At 39.1% G+C, this 13,167-nt stretch overlaps 1 protein-coding gene across 3 annotated transcripts in view; it reads right to left on the bottom strand.

Moving 5' to 3' along the window:
* The window catches only part of fam227b (family with sequence similarity 227 member B), a 41,297-nt gene that overhangs the window by 1,747 nt on the left and 26,383 nt on the right, over nt 1-13,167 (bottom strand). For all 3 annotated transcript variants that reach the window (XM_033050341.1, XM_033050339.1, XM_033050340.1), the window contains exons 2-5: nt 10,560-10,660; nt 6,829-6,989; nt 2,229-2,306; nt 1,811-1,885 (exon numbers count right to left, since the gene is read on the bottom strand). In XM_033050341.1, the coding sequence (XP_032906232.1) occupies nt 1,811-1,885; nt 2,229-2,306; nt 6,829-6,989; nt 10,560-10,637 (392 nt within the window). In that variant the 5' untranslated portion in view covers nt 10,638-10,660. The remainder of the gene's footprint in view (nt 1-1,810; nt 1,886-2,228; nt 2,307-6,828; nt 6,990-10,559; nt 10,661-13,167) is intronic.

Genomic DNA, 13,167 nt, shown 5'->3' with positions numbered 1-13,167 from the left:
TTGATCAGACATTGCTGGTTTTACCTTGCACTAAAAGTTGTTCCCTTGTCATGTATCCATATACTGTAAATGGCTCGATTATAATCATGTATTGTCTTCCTGCTGACCGGATAGCACGCAACAAAAGCTTTCCACTGTACCTCGGTACACGTGACAATAAACTCAACCATTAAACTGAAGAACCAAAAGTGGGCAGTCTAGTTCTTAGAACTAACTTAAAGCCTGACAAAATGGTGTTCTTCGATTCATTCTACATTGTTCTTAAAAAATTAAACCCAACACCTTGCTAACATTAGCTACAATTTCTAATTGGTGATGAATATTTAATGTTCTGTTCCTAATAATATCCAAATCTATCCACAGCTTTTATTGGCAATCAAAAAAGTGTGTTGTTTGTCACCACTACATTTATCTGTTAAATATATCTGTCATTATATCTTTGATGCTGTAAGGATACAAGGTTTTTTGACATTGATTTTATTTCCCAACTTATGGACAGTTCTCACATTAATATTATCCAAATCACAAAGATGGGTAAATAGCAAGTGACCTCTGGGTGACACCTCGCCATGCCTCTGGGCTAAACCCTATACATGTACCACAGCATCATGGTGGTGCAACTGAATCCTAGTGTCACAAATTCCTACTCCATTACACCATCGGGCTAAGTAACCTATTCTTCGCTTCTCATCAAAGACAATGTAATGTCCAGATAGACAAAGTATCGAATTATTTCCATCCACTTTCTCAGTCTTAAGAAGTGAACGTCAGCTGAAAAGAAAGGAGGCCATAGAAGAAAAAATAATAACTTGGCACACTTTTATTGTTAGGTGAGTAGCACAAGAGAGTACAAATGCTAACTCCTTGAAAAATAAATACAAACAGATTGTAATCTGGAGTCAGTACAATGTGCGTGGTTGGAGCCAGGGGTTGGGTCCAAAACGCCCTGGGTCAAAAACATGGATTGGCTTGAAGACTGGAAAAGAATCTGGAGTACAAGTAAATTTCCCACTCCCTTTAATCTCACTGGGTTCACTAGAAAATTAGATTGTACAATGCTGTAACGTGTGAAAAAAGCAACATTAAAATTTGCTAGTCCAGCATTTTCAAAGTCCCAAGCGTACCAGATTATTAAAGTTCTACTGTATGTATTTGGAAATTATTCACACACAAGTGAAATCCTGGAAAATGTTTAAGAGCCAAATTAATTCCCAAATGGTGAGAGAGTTTAGAATAAGAGCGAGCATAATTATCTAGTGATTTAGTAAACCTGATCATAATGCCCGCCCCACTTCTTAAATAATTTAAATGTTTTTAGATTAACTATTTTCCACAAGTTGCTTAAAAACATAATTCAATTTTATGCTAAAATTTGTTTTGGAGGAACTCAGTGGCTGTGGACAGAAATGGACAGAAATGGACAGACGGCATTTTGAGTCGGGACCCTTTTTGTGATGGAGGAAGTCTGAAGAAGAGTCCCTGCCCGCTGAGTTCGGCCTGCACTTTGTGTTTTGTTCAAAATTCCAGCATCTACAGTGTCTTGAGTTGTATGCTGTCCCCTGTTCTTACTGCTAGTGGCGTATATTTACAAATACTGAGTATTTTAAGAAATAACTCCCCTGGTAAAGTAATGCATGTTTTTGTATAAGTTGGAATAAATTCTGTATTGACTGAACCTAGGGGCTACATTTCTCATCTCACTATTAATATGCTTCATTAAAGCTAATACAGTCAGCGGTTGACATATTACTTCAGGCACTGAATAAGATCTTACACTGACCAATAACATTTTATCAGTAGCAGAACAAACCTGTCAATTCTTTTGTTAAACTGCATCTGGTCCCACTTTATTTTTGCAACTTCCTTCTTGGTTTGCTCATGTACACTATAAGGAAGAAGAAAAGGCTGTAAAGAGAGGGCCCACTGATTAACAACAATAATATTCTTTAAAATATGGATCACGAGATTTCCCATAAGAGGGTGAAAGGTAAATGGGAAGAGCTGCCAGAGGAGGCAGACACCATAACAACATTTTAAAGACATTTGGACAGGTACATGAATAAAAAACGTTTAGAGAGGTATGGGCCAAACAGCGGCAAATGAGACTAGCTTAGATGGGGCAACTTGGTCGGCATGGACATGTTGTGCAGAAGGGCCTGTTTCCATGCTGTTTTATTTTATGTCTAATGTAGCCTTAAACCAAAATAAGTGATGATTTGTTAACTTACTCAATGTTTTTCTGTAGCAGAATTTTGCTGAAAGTCTCAGCTTCTTTGATAACTTCGAGGTAGGTGGGATGGAGCGCTGTGCATTGACTTCAGTTAAAGTTAAAACATTTAAGGACTATTTAGTGTCCTACGACAGTAATTGATTCATTATTTTGTCTCATTAATCTTAGAGTTTCATGCTTAAAGACATAGGACAAGGTAACAAACAGTGCCAAAAATAACATGGGCAAATGTTTTCAAATGGGGTCCAAATGCTAGTCAACATAATTTTGAAATCTCTTGAGATAATGAACACAGCATCGTTAAAGGTCAAGGCTTAGTATTGGAAGCTTAATCACCGCCAAATTAATTAAAAACTTAAATCGAGGACTAAATTAGACTAATGCTGCAGGCCAACTTCAAGCTGTACGTTACTTTCCACAAGCTCATACCACCATGACAGCCCGCCAACAAATTATAGATTCATGGTTTAGGTTGATGGAAAGGTGAAACAAAGAATAATCTTTAAATACAAGTCAGATTGGTACAGCAGCACCATTACTATTAAGTGTTTTTCCCCCCACAAATTTCCATTGAACACTGAGCCACTCTGTTCCAATAATGGTCTTAAAGTGAAATGCTTTTTTAGAAATATGTTTTTCACAATATTTTTCAACAAGTAAATGTATCTTTCCATTTATTAACCATTAAAACACATTTTGTTAATAGTCCTCTTAATGAAGTTGTATTATCCAGATAAAACATGGATGTTAGATTATTTTTAGATTAATGAAGAAATCTAAATTCCAAATATCTTATTTTGGTTTTAATTCAATACCTTATGAGAAAGAACAGGCACATTGAAACTATCACCTATCACCTAGTTAAATATCTCATTCATAACTACCTGGTATTAAATAGTCTAAATATTCCTGACTGGTCCAAATAACAATGAAAGTTAAACATTTTCTTCAATGTAGTACCAGATCTTAGCACTGTATAATGAGATACTTAGCTGATTTTATATTTGGCTCTCACTGAATTTCCTACGTCAACATTGAATACAAGGGTCTAGGATTCTGAGAGATCCTCGTTTCAATAGTGCATTAGCTTATGGTAAGGTGAAGAAGAAAACAATGAGACCACTTGATACATGAGAAAGTGGCCTTGGATTCCCTCATTTCCTTGTTGGGTATAACTTGGTAGGTAAATAGAAAATGTGCTCAAGCTTGGGTTCCATTTTGTAAAATTACACACAAGTAATCATGGCTGAAATGTGGCCAAATAGATGGCTCCACTTCAGCACCAAGTCAACTAGAAAGCAATTGAAGAAAGCCATTAATACTGTCAAGGCTGTTACTTGTCAATGCAAGACCCGATTTGGAGGTATTCAGTTTCTTTTGTTCTCTTTGCAGTTAGCATTGCCCTCACTAGGCACATTCAAAACACATATAATCTTACAAATGCTGTGCCAAGTCTTACAATATCAAGAGGTTTATGGCAAAACAAAGTGCTGGAGTAACTCAGCGAGTCAGGCAGCATCTCTGCAAGACATGGCTGGGCGGAGATTCGGTCAAGACCCTTCTTTAGTCTGAAGAAAGGTCTCGACCCAAAACTGCACCCATTCACATCCTCCAGAGATGCTGCCTGACCTGCTGAGATACTACACTACTATGTGTTTTACTCTAGATCCCAGCATCCTTGCATCTCCAAATAAGTGTAAGTGTATTTATCTGCAGATAGTGCACAAGATAGACAATGGCACATTCTCTGCTTTGAACCAAGGAACTAGCAGACAAGCATCCAGATGTTAAAGACACAGCTGTTCTTAACAGCCAAGCAAGAGCCAACATGCAGTACACATCTGGGGAGCTGGTCTAAAAGGCCAACTGGTGTCCCCCTTTTCCTACATTCCTTTGAACATTAATACAGCAGCACCCCACTTCAACAACAGAAACTTATCTTGCCCAAGGATTCCCATCTCAAAAATCTCAACCAACAAGTCAGTTGTGCCCAAGTAAATAAGCATCAATCTTTGCACGAAAAAAAAGATTGCTGTTGGAAGGAACATAAACACTCTGATGTATAAACTTGAATGACAAGTCACTGCACCAGATTGCCATCTTTTAATTTTTTGATGAATTTGAAGATTACTTCCAAACAATCCACTAAATATACAGTAATCACCATATCTAATCTCACTCTGTGGTATTTTATTTTGTTTAGGCATCAGCCTTTCCTTAACCAATCTTCCATAAAGATGACAGAAGTTGCTTTGTAAAGCTTGAAAATGTCAGAAGCAGTTTTAATAAGGACAGTAAAACACTGTTAACTGTTGAGTTTCATTTTAGAAAAATGAGCACCATGCTCTTGGATAAAACATAAATGTTTATATTGCATTTAAATGACCCTTGCCATTGGACTTTAGACCATATAAAGTTTGAAAGATTACATGCCAGTCATTTTCTTTCTGCACGAGGCTTACATGTTTCATATGGTTAAATTTTGTGTAAACTGTTGTAAATTATCTGCTGGGAATATTTTGCCAAACAACGAGAGGTGATGCTATGAAGATAACAAAGATGATGATTTGAATGAAGACACTGCCTTGGGAAACCATCTAAACTTTGATTTGATCTGACTATCTGGCAAACCTGTCTGCTGGAAGCAATTACACATTTAGGAAGGATAATACTAATTAAGATGATCTTTAGTTCCGAAAGACATTAGTTTAATATGTAAACTACGATGCCTCTGTGGTGTCAGGGGACCACAGATGTAGTTGGGTACAAGGCAACATGGCTACAAAGTACTTTTCCTCATTTCCTCCAGCGACATTCAACATAATGATGTTTCGGAAAATTATGAAAATCTCCAAATTCAGCCATGATATTTTCAACTATTATTTTTAAAGCAATACATGTACAGAACAAAGTCCACGTTACCAAAAGTTGACAGATTAGCATTACTAGAATAAATGCATCTAAAGTTTATCTGCATTTTGTGATTCTGCATTTCCTATTTTAAGTCTGATGTGTATGTCAAAGAAGATAATTTAACAAATTAATGTCTTATGTCCTAATTATTTTTAAGAGCTGCATTATCTTTACAGTCACTTATTAATCTTATAGTTGAATGGGGATGTCAATATGGAAACAAAACTTATGAAAACTCAAAATACCCATTATATCCCTCAAATATTTATATTAATTAAGTTGTTTGTTTATACTTTTTAGAATCCTACCTTTTAAATTATTTTGTGTCAGTTATATTTCAAATGTGTTCCATCTAAAACTATATGGGTAGAACACCCATAAATAGATATTGGCCACGTAATTCTGTATATGTTTAGAACTACTGAGGCTCTGTGGAGTCCTGCTGGTAATGCTCTCTTTGTAGATCAGCTCATCTCCGACATGCTTGCTTGAACTGTGCAGCATAGAAATCAAGAGAGCAGCTGGAGGCCTGACACCAATGCTTTTAATCTCCCTCTTTATTTACTGCTTGACCTGGGTGGCACAACCAGGTTCCCGGAGGTTTTTGTCAGTCTCCCTACCTGCTTCCACTACCTGCAACCTCCGGCAACCACCTGCAACCTCCGGGAAACGCACGGAAACCTTGGGTGGGGCGCAAAGTCTCCAGAGGTTTCCCTTCAGGTTTCCTAAGTGGGACAGGGGCATTAGAGTGCCAGAGACCCGGGTTCAATCCTGACCATGGGTGCTGTCTGTATGGAGTTTGCACGTTCTCCCTGTGACTGCGTGGGTTTTCTCCGGGTGCTCCGGTTTCCTCCCACATTCCAAAGACGTGCAGGTTTGTAGGTTAATTGGCTCCTGTAAAATTCCTCCTCATGTGTAGGATGCAACACTGGGATAACTTAGAACAACTATGCGGGTGATCAATGATCGGCCGAAACGCCTGTTTCCACGCTGTATCTTTAAAACTAAAACCTTTGAGACTGAGGTCAGACCCCAAACAAACTGAAGTGAGAGGCCGGATTCATTCAGCCCCTCAGCTGTATACCACCCATGGTTCTGCAAACCCATCGTTTCAAATTGGTTTGCCAGGTGTGTTTCATTTTACTTAATCTTAAATGATTTAATTTACTTTTATCACTGAATTGTATATAGTCATAGAGTGATCCAGCGTGGAAACAGGCCCTTCGGCCCAACTTGCCTACACTGGCCAACATATCCCGGCTACACAAGTCCTACCTACCAGCCTGCGTTTGGCTCATATCCCTCCAAACCAATCCTATCTATGTACCCGTCTAACTGTTTCTTAAACGTTGCTAGGCCCACCAACCTTTATGTGAAAAAGTTGCCCCTCAGATTTCTATTAAATCTTTTCCCCTCACCTTAAACCTATGTCCTCTGGTCCTCAATTTACTTACTCTGGGCATCTACCCAATCTATTCCTCTCACAAGAAATGTGTAACTGTTTTCAGTAATTATAAAAGGATAAATCCTTTTTAATTGCTTTTTTTTTAAACAACTTTGATCATCAGATTGTGCCCAACTTGGCCCAATATTACTAGTGCATAAAATTGAACTTTCCACCCGATTTGGGTTAAAGGCAATATTTTGTTAGAAAGACATTCAGACTCGATACAATGAAAGGATATGGCTGTTTGGAAATTTCCTTGTGTTTCAGTGTTGGTCCGATGGTGCCCAAACTTCTACCCTGCACCTTCTTCATGTTGAGGAAGTGAGCGACCAGGGGGCTGCGACCAGAAAGCCTGAGGCGAATGCGTTTGAATTCTGGGCCTCGACCAGCGTAGGCTGACTGTAAAGGCAAAGAGTGAATATTACTAGTTCATTAATATACACCATTTAATGATTTTTGTTTCTTTTCAGGAAATTACGGTATTGGAGGAGCTTTCAGTTTAACAAACAGTGCATCACCCTCAAAACAAATTATATTCTTTATGTTGCTTCAATTCTGCTTAAACTCCATTACGAACCTTATATAAGAGTTCCCGGGCTAAAAATCGCTCACTGAAATGGTGATATAAATGTCATAAGTGTCAGAGGTGATAGAAAACCAAAGTCAGTTTGTTCCACTGATAAATTGGTACATTAATTTTTTGTCCAAAATCTCACGTTCACGCCTTTCTGGAATGATTTCACCATTTCTGCCATTGCTGATAATTGCAGAATTTCTAATCCCAGCTGCATGTAACTGGCACAGTTATCACCGAGCTCTTTAAGGTAGGTGTTGGTGATTGCTGTTGGGGGGCATTGCGAAGTGTCCACCTCAAGCTAAACAAAGCAGTGGCCACCTCACTTACACCTTAAAATCTGTTAAAGGGGCGGGGAGGCCAGAGGTAGTGGCCCTGTACGCTGATGAACCCCTCTTGATCTGAACATGATGTACCAATAGGAGGTTGTCAAAGAGGTTAATTGTGAGGGAGTTGCCCCAAAGACCCGGCTGTAGAAGGTGGAACATATTTAATGACCGCAAGAACACATCTCATTTGCATTATCAGCTATTTCACTGTGATAGGCACAGACCGAATCAAACACAAGAATATCTTTCCCCTATGATAGGCACAAAATGCTGGAGTAACTCAGCTGGTCACGCAGCATTTCTGGAGAAAAAGGATGGGTGATATTTTGGATCCTGACCCAAACCCGCTGAGTTACTCAGGCACTTTGTGTCTGTCGTTGGTATAAAGCAGCAACTGCAGTTCCTTGTTTCTAAAAAAAGGGCAAACAGAACTGGAGAAACTCAATGGGTTAGACGGCATCCCTGGAGAACATGGATAGGAGACATTTCGGGTTGGGGCCCTTGTTCAGAAATTATTTCTGCTTACTTACACGTTTTTATTCTCAATGATTTTTAATGACTACTTTTTAAAATATTTGTGATAATTATACATATTCAAGTATTCCATTTTAATTGCCCTTGATCTACAAAGCTATTAAATGATTCTGAAATGATTTAAAGCCTTTCCAGGACTAAACATTTCAGGGCAGATTCAGGGACGGAGTGTGTATGAGTGTATGACAGAGTCCTGCTCCTGTAGGTTGTACAGGTACCACTGGAGTCTTGCTTTGGGCCATCAAGGTGGGCCAGCCATGTAGACTGAAATAGGGGCATGGAGTGACCATGCGTGGTGATCCAAGCTGGGAAGACCAGATCAGCAAGATCTGCTCCACTCATTTTGAAATTCTCTTTTAGAGGTTACCTAACCGCTGAGGTGTTCCAGGTTTTTCCATTGGAAGCATGCCACTTAGTTTAAGCTGGTCTTTCAGACATAATATTCAACAATGCCTGTTCAGGTAATTTTAAGAGAAGGCTGGGAACTACCAGGGAATTTGTCTTCCACTGTAAACTGTTCCAGCTGTATGACTCTCTGAGATCTCTTTTTTCCTCCCTCAGTTCTGGCATTTGCTGTATTCCCAGTTGCTTTATATCCTCTGTAACTATCGTCCATATTGCATTTACTGAAGAGGTTACACTTGCTACTTACAGAAGTTCCTGGAATTTCCATTTGTTTCCACTCTGTCTGTGTAAATTAAAGTTGCTAAACAATGGATGGTTTGCTTTAGTTTAGAGATACAGCATGAAACAGCCCGTTCGTGTCCACATCGACCATCGATCACTAGTTCTGCATAATCCCACTTTCACATCCTACACACTAGAGGCGATTTACAGAAGTCAATTAACCTACAAACCTGCACGCCTTTGGAATGTGGGAGGAAACCAGAGCACCCAGAGAAAACTCACATGATTACAGGGGAGAGCGTACAAACTCCGGACCGATACGGTGGCGTAGCGGTAGAGTTACTGCCTTACAGCGAATGCAGCGCCGGAGACCCAGGTTCGATCCTGACTACAGGTGCTGTCTGTACGGAGTTTGTACGTTTTCCCCGTGACCTGCGTGGGTTTTCTCCGAGATCTTCGGTTTCCTCCCACATAAAGACGTACAGGTATGTAGGTTAATTGGCTTGGTGAATGTAAAAGTCGTCCCTAGTGTTAATGTGCGGGGATCGCTGGTCGGAGCGGACCCAGTGGGCTGAAAGGGCCTGTTTCCGCGCTGTATCTCCAAACTAAACTATAGGACAGCACCCGTAGTCAGGATTGAACTTGGGTCTCTGGCGCTGTGAGGCAGCAACTCTACCACTGCGCCATTGTACTTGCTGTTAGTTCTATTGTGTCTCACAACAACCACTTCCGACTCACTGGCTGACATGGTGTTGTCAATACACGGAAATGGCATGCTTTTATCACAATGGAAATCAATAAACTCCAGAAGCTGGAAACCCAACATAGGCTTTACTCACATTTAGGTGAAAAAAGGCTAATTAGGGACAGTCAGGATAACTTTATGCAGGGCCGTTCTTGTCTTGCAAACTCAATTCTTTTTTTGAGACGATGACAGAGGTGATCGATGAGAGTAGGCAATAGATGTTGTCTATACAAGGGTCAGCATGGCAGTTGGTTCTCTCATGGTAGGCTGATCCAGAAGATTAGGATGTAGAGGTGACATGGCAGTCTGTATTCAGAACTGGCTTCGACATAGCATACAGGACAGTTCTGGCTGGAGGTCTATGTCCAGTGGTGTTCTGCAGGGATCAGCACTGCTACCTCATTGTTTGATATGAATGTAGATGGGTTGATTACTAAGTTTGCAGACGATATCAACATTTGTGGAGTTGCAGACCATGAAGGAGGCTGTCAAAGGATACAACTTTTCCCCTCTCACCTTAAAGCTGTGCCCTCTAGTATTTAATTTTTCCAAACAGAGAAAAAGGTTCTGACTGTCTACCCCGTCTATGACTCTCATAATTTTATGTATTTCAGCAAATAAACAGTCTACAGAATATGCACAAATCCAAAGGTAGGCTGGAAATCTCAGACCTATTTTTAAATGAGTGATGAACAAACCTGCAACCAAAAATATTTTGCTTATTTCTTATTATATTTTGTACAATAGGTTTCATAAGAGGGGGGGATTAGTCCTTACAATGAAATCCACCACAAAATCAACTCTTCATAGTTTTCAACTCCACTGCACCCTCCGCTCTCCCATAAATAGCAACACAGACGAGTTTCGGTGTTGTCCAATGTTGCTAACAGAATATATATTGTTTTGTTTTACAGAGCAAAATGTTTTTTATGCCAGATTTCTCTCCTTTTTATCTTGTGTTACATGCGTAACGTGTGGGCTTTCACACGGCATCCTGAACTTGCCAGTATCTTAACCTTCCACCCTTTTGACTTGATGTTCACTCAAATGCCAGTAAGTTGGAACAGCTTCCCTGCCACAACAACTCTGCCCTGCCCTCACTGGCCCTTTATCCACAAAGCCCTACTCTTCAAGAAAGGCTCCAGAAACAGTGAATGTACCTCAATCACAGGAGGCAGGACTTTTCGAGGTGGTAGTTCCTTTACCACATTGCAAACATCAGGTACCAAGTCGTCCATGTTGTATCTGAACTGTAATGAAGCTGGGAGAGAGAAAAATATGAACAGTGATTCTTCAAAATTGAAAGATTGGTTACTTGTGCTGAATCATAAGATGTTCTTTTTTTGCTGTTTCACCCTTTTTGCTTTAATTCTCTTTCTCAAAGGGAAACACAATGCATATTTTAATCATCACATATAGGCTTGGCAATTGGGGTCTCCCAATTGCACAGAATGAGTCCTGCTCAGAAAATTTATAGATGGTTAAATGTTTTTTAAAAAAACAACGTAGTATTTTCTGGGAAAGGTCTATTAGGAAATATTTTTCTTATGCTTAGCAGCTGCTCCTAATGGCTGCCCTGCCTCTACCATTATCTCCAACGTAAGCACCAGGAAACGGACTATATCCTGATTTAATATTTTGTTTTGGTTTATGTTCATTGTTTATAATTTTAAAAATATGGAACCACTCACAAACTTGTGACATTGGGATGTATGAGAGGGGCGGTGGAGGAGTAATGTTAAAAAAGTGGGTACAAGTAATTGGCTGACTTGAGAAAAATCAAGGTTGATTAGGAGAAATGAGGAGGCATAATGGAGATCTAAAGAACCAAAGAACCTGTACATCACTCTTAATGCTTCACTAATAAACGTAGAATTTGGATTAATCTCTGGACGGAACTCTTTGGTTGAAATTTTCTTTTCAGATTTTGCTTTGATTGTAATACTCTGAGCAAAATATACTTGGATCCTAACGTTCAGGGCAATTTTCTTGAATGGGGATCCAAAATATCCAAATTAACTCTGAGAGACTCATTATGTGTGCACATTGGTAAAATAGTAGATCATTCACTCATAAATCCTGGGCACTTAGTTCTTGAAGTTGTCATAAAAAACTCAATGTTATATGGCATCAATTATACAATTGATTTAAGCAGCGATCTAATCTTACCATGCCTACTGTAGCCCTCATTGGTATTTCCAACAATAAATTTATCTTTTAACATTCTTACTTTTAAATTCTTATTTTAATAGATTTTCAGTGGGAAATGGCGAAGAACAGTCAGTGATAGTAACTGGTTAAGTATATTTAGAATCATCTTAGCATTAAAAACGAAAACAATTATCATAGTTACAATTCTGTTCCACTGACAAACTCTAGTTATTAGTATTGTGAACAATATTCAGGATCGCTCAGTGAAGGTTATTAAACAGTATTTGTTCTGTATTTGTCTCTTGCATGGAGGATCAGTACAAGTTGCTAATTGGAGATGTGCATAGGTTTGGCAATACTCTATTGGACTGTTTGTAAAGAAATAATCTCACTGTGTGTTTGCTCTTCACACAAATGACAATAAAAGCATAATTGAACCATTGTTATTTTACATGTTGTAATGAACTCAGAAGTGGAATTGGACTATTGAAAAATATGTCTTTCATTTGTGTATTCCTGCTGAATTAAGGACACACTCAAAGACTGATTGAATCAACTCTTGGTCTTGTTGTCCAGTCACGCAGCCTGCCCTCCATTTGATCAGTTTATACACACATCATTATGGCTCAATTACAGGCGTGTTAACTGACTCAGATTGACGTCAGAGTGAATCCGCCAAATCTAACGGTGTTGGCCTGTTTCCGAAAACAGGCCAACACCATTTGTAAGATGAGCATACACAACATGTTAGATCGCTTCCATTAAAAAAATCTTCTCATTTGGATAACATTTCCCTTTAACAAGCAGTTGCCACATCTGTTTACTGCCTTTTTATTCAAGCCTTTTAGCTTTAAGGGATTGCTTCGGATTATATGAGCGTAATAAGACCAAATTCAGATAGGTTCACTCTTATATGTGGAAAGGAACTGCAGAAGCTGGTTTACACTCAAGATAGACACAAAGTGCTGGCCCACTGAGTTTCTCCAACACTTTGTGTTTACCTTGGGTTTGCTCTTAGTTTTGCTTGTTGCATGATCAAACACCGAGGAAACAATGTCTCACAAGATGTTTTAAACATCTCTAGAGTGTGAATTATGCCATAAATCTGACAAATATTTAAAGAATTGATCTTGAAAGTAATATTTATGATCTTTTCTTCTTCATCATGAACAGCTTGGCTGCAGTCAAGGGTTTAACATCTACTCAAATGAACTTTTGGAAATAATATAAATAGACTCCAATTGACAGCAATTTTTACAGCATAAATCACCAGCCATGCTTCTTACATTATAATAATGCCCACGTATAGAAATACTTCATTGGCTGTAAAATGCTTTAAGACATCTTGAGCTAAGTGGAGGAACTCCAGTCCTTCAGTATAAGTGCTCTAACATTACCTTTGCTCTTTCAGATTATGTTAATACCCAGTAATGATTTGTAACTTGTCCCAGCTTTTCAGTCAAGGTCAATTAAGCTCCGTCCCCAACACCATCTGGCCCTGTGGTTAGCCATTGCATTCCATGAAGAAATATCATACCCTTCTGCACAGTGATCAATGTTTCCTGTGGATGTGAGCTACAAAAAACATGGGTAAAACAAACAGTGCTGGAGTAACTC

The sequence above is a fragment of the Amblyraja radiata genome, chromosome 34 (assembly GCF_010909765.2).
Source record: "Amblyraja radiata isolate CabotCenter1 chromosome 34, sAmbRad1.1.pri, whole genome shotgun sequence".
Classification (NCBI taxonomy): domain Eukaryota; kingdom Metazoa; phylum Chordata; class Chondrichthyes; order Rajiformes; family Rajidae; genus Amblyraja; species Amblyraja radiata.
Note: the sequence above shows the minus strand (reverse complement) of the source record. Positions and strands in the feature narration are given on the sequence as shown.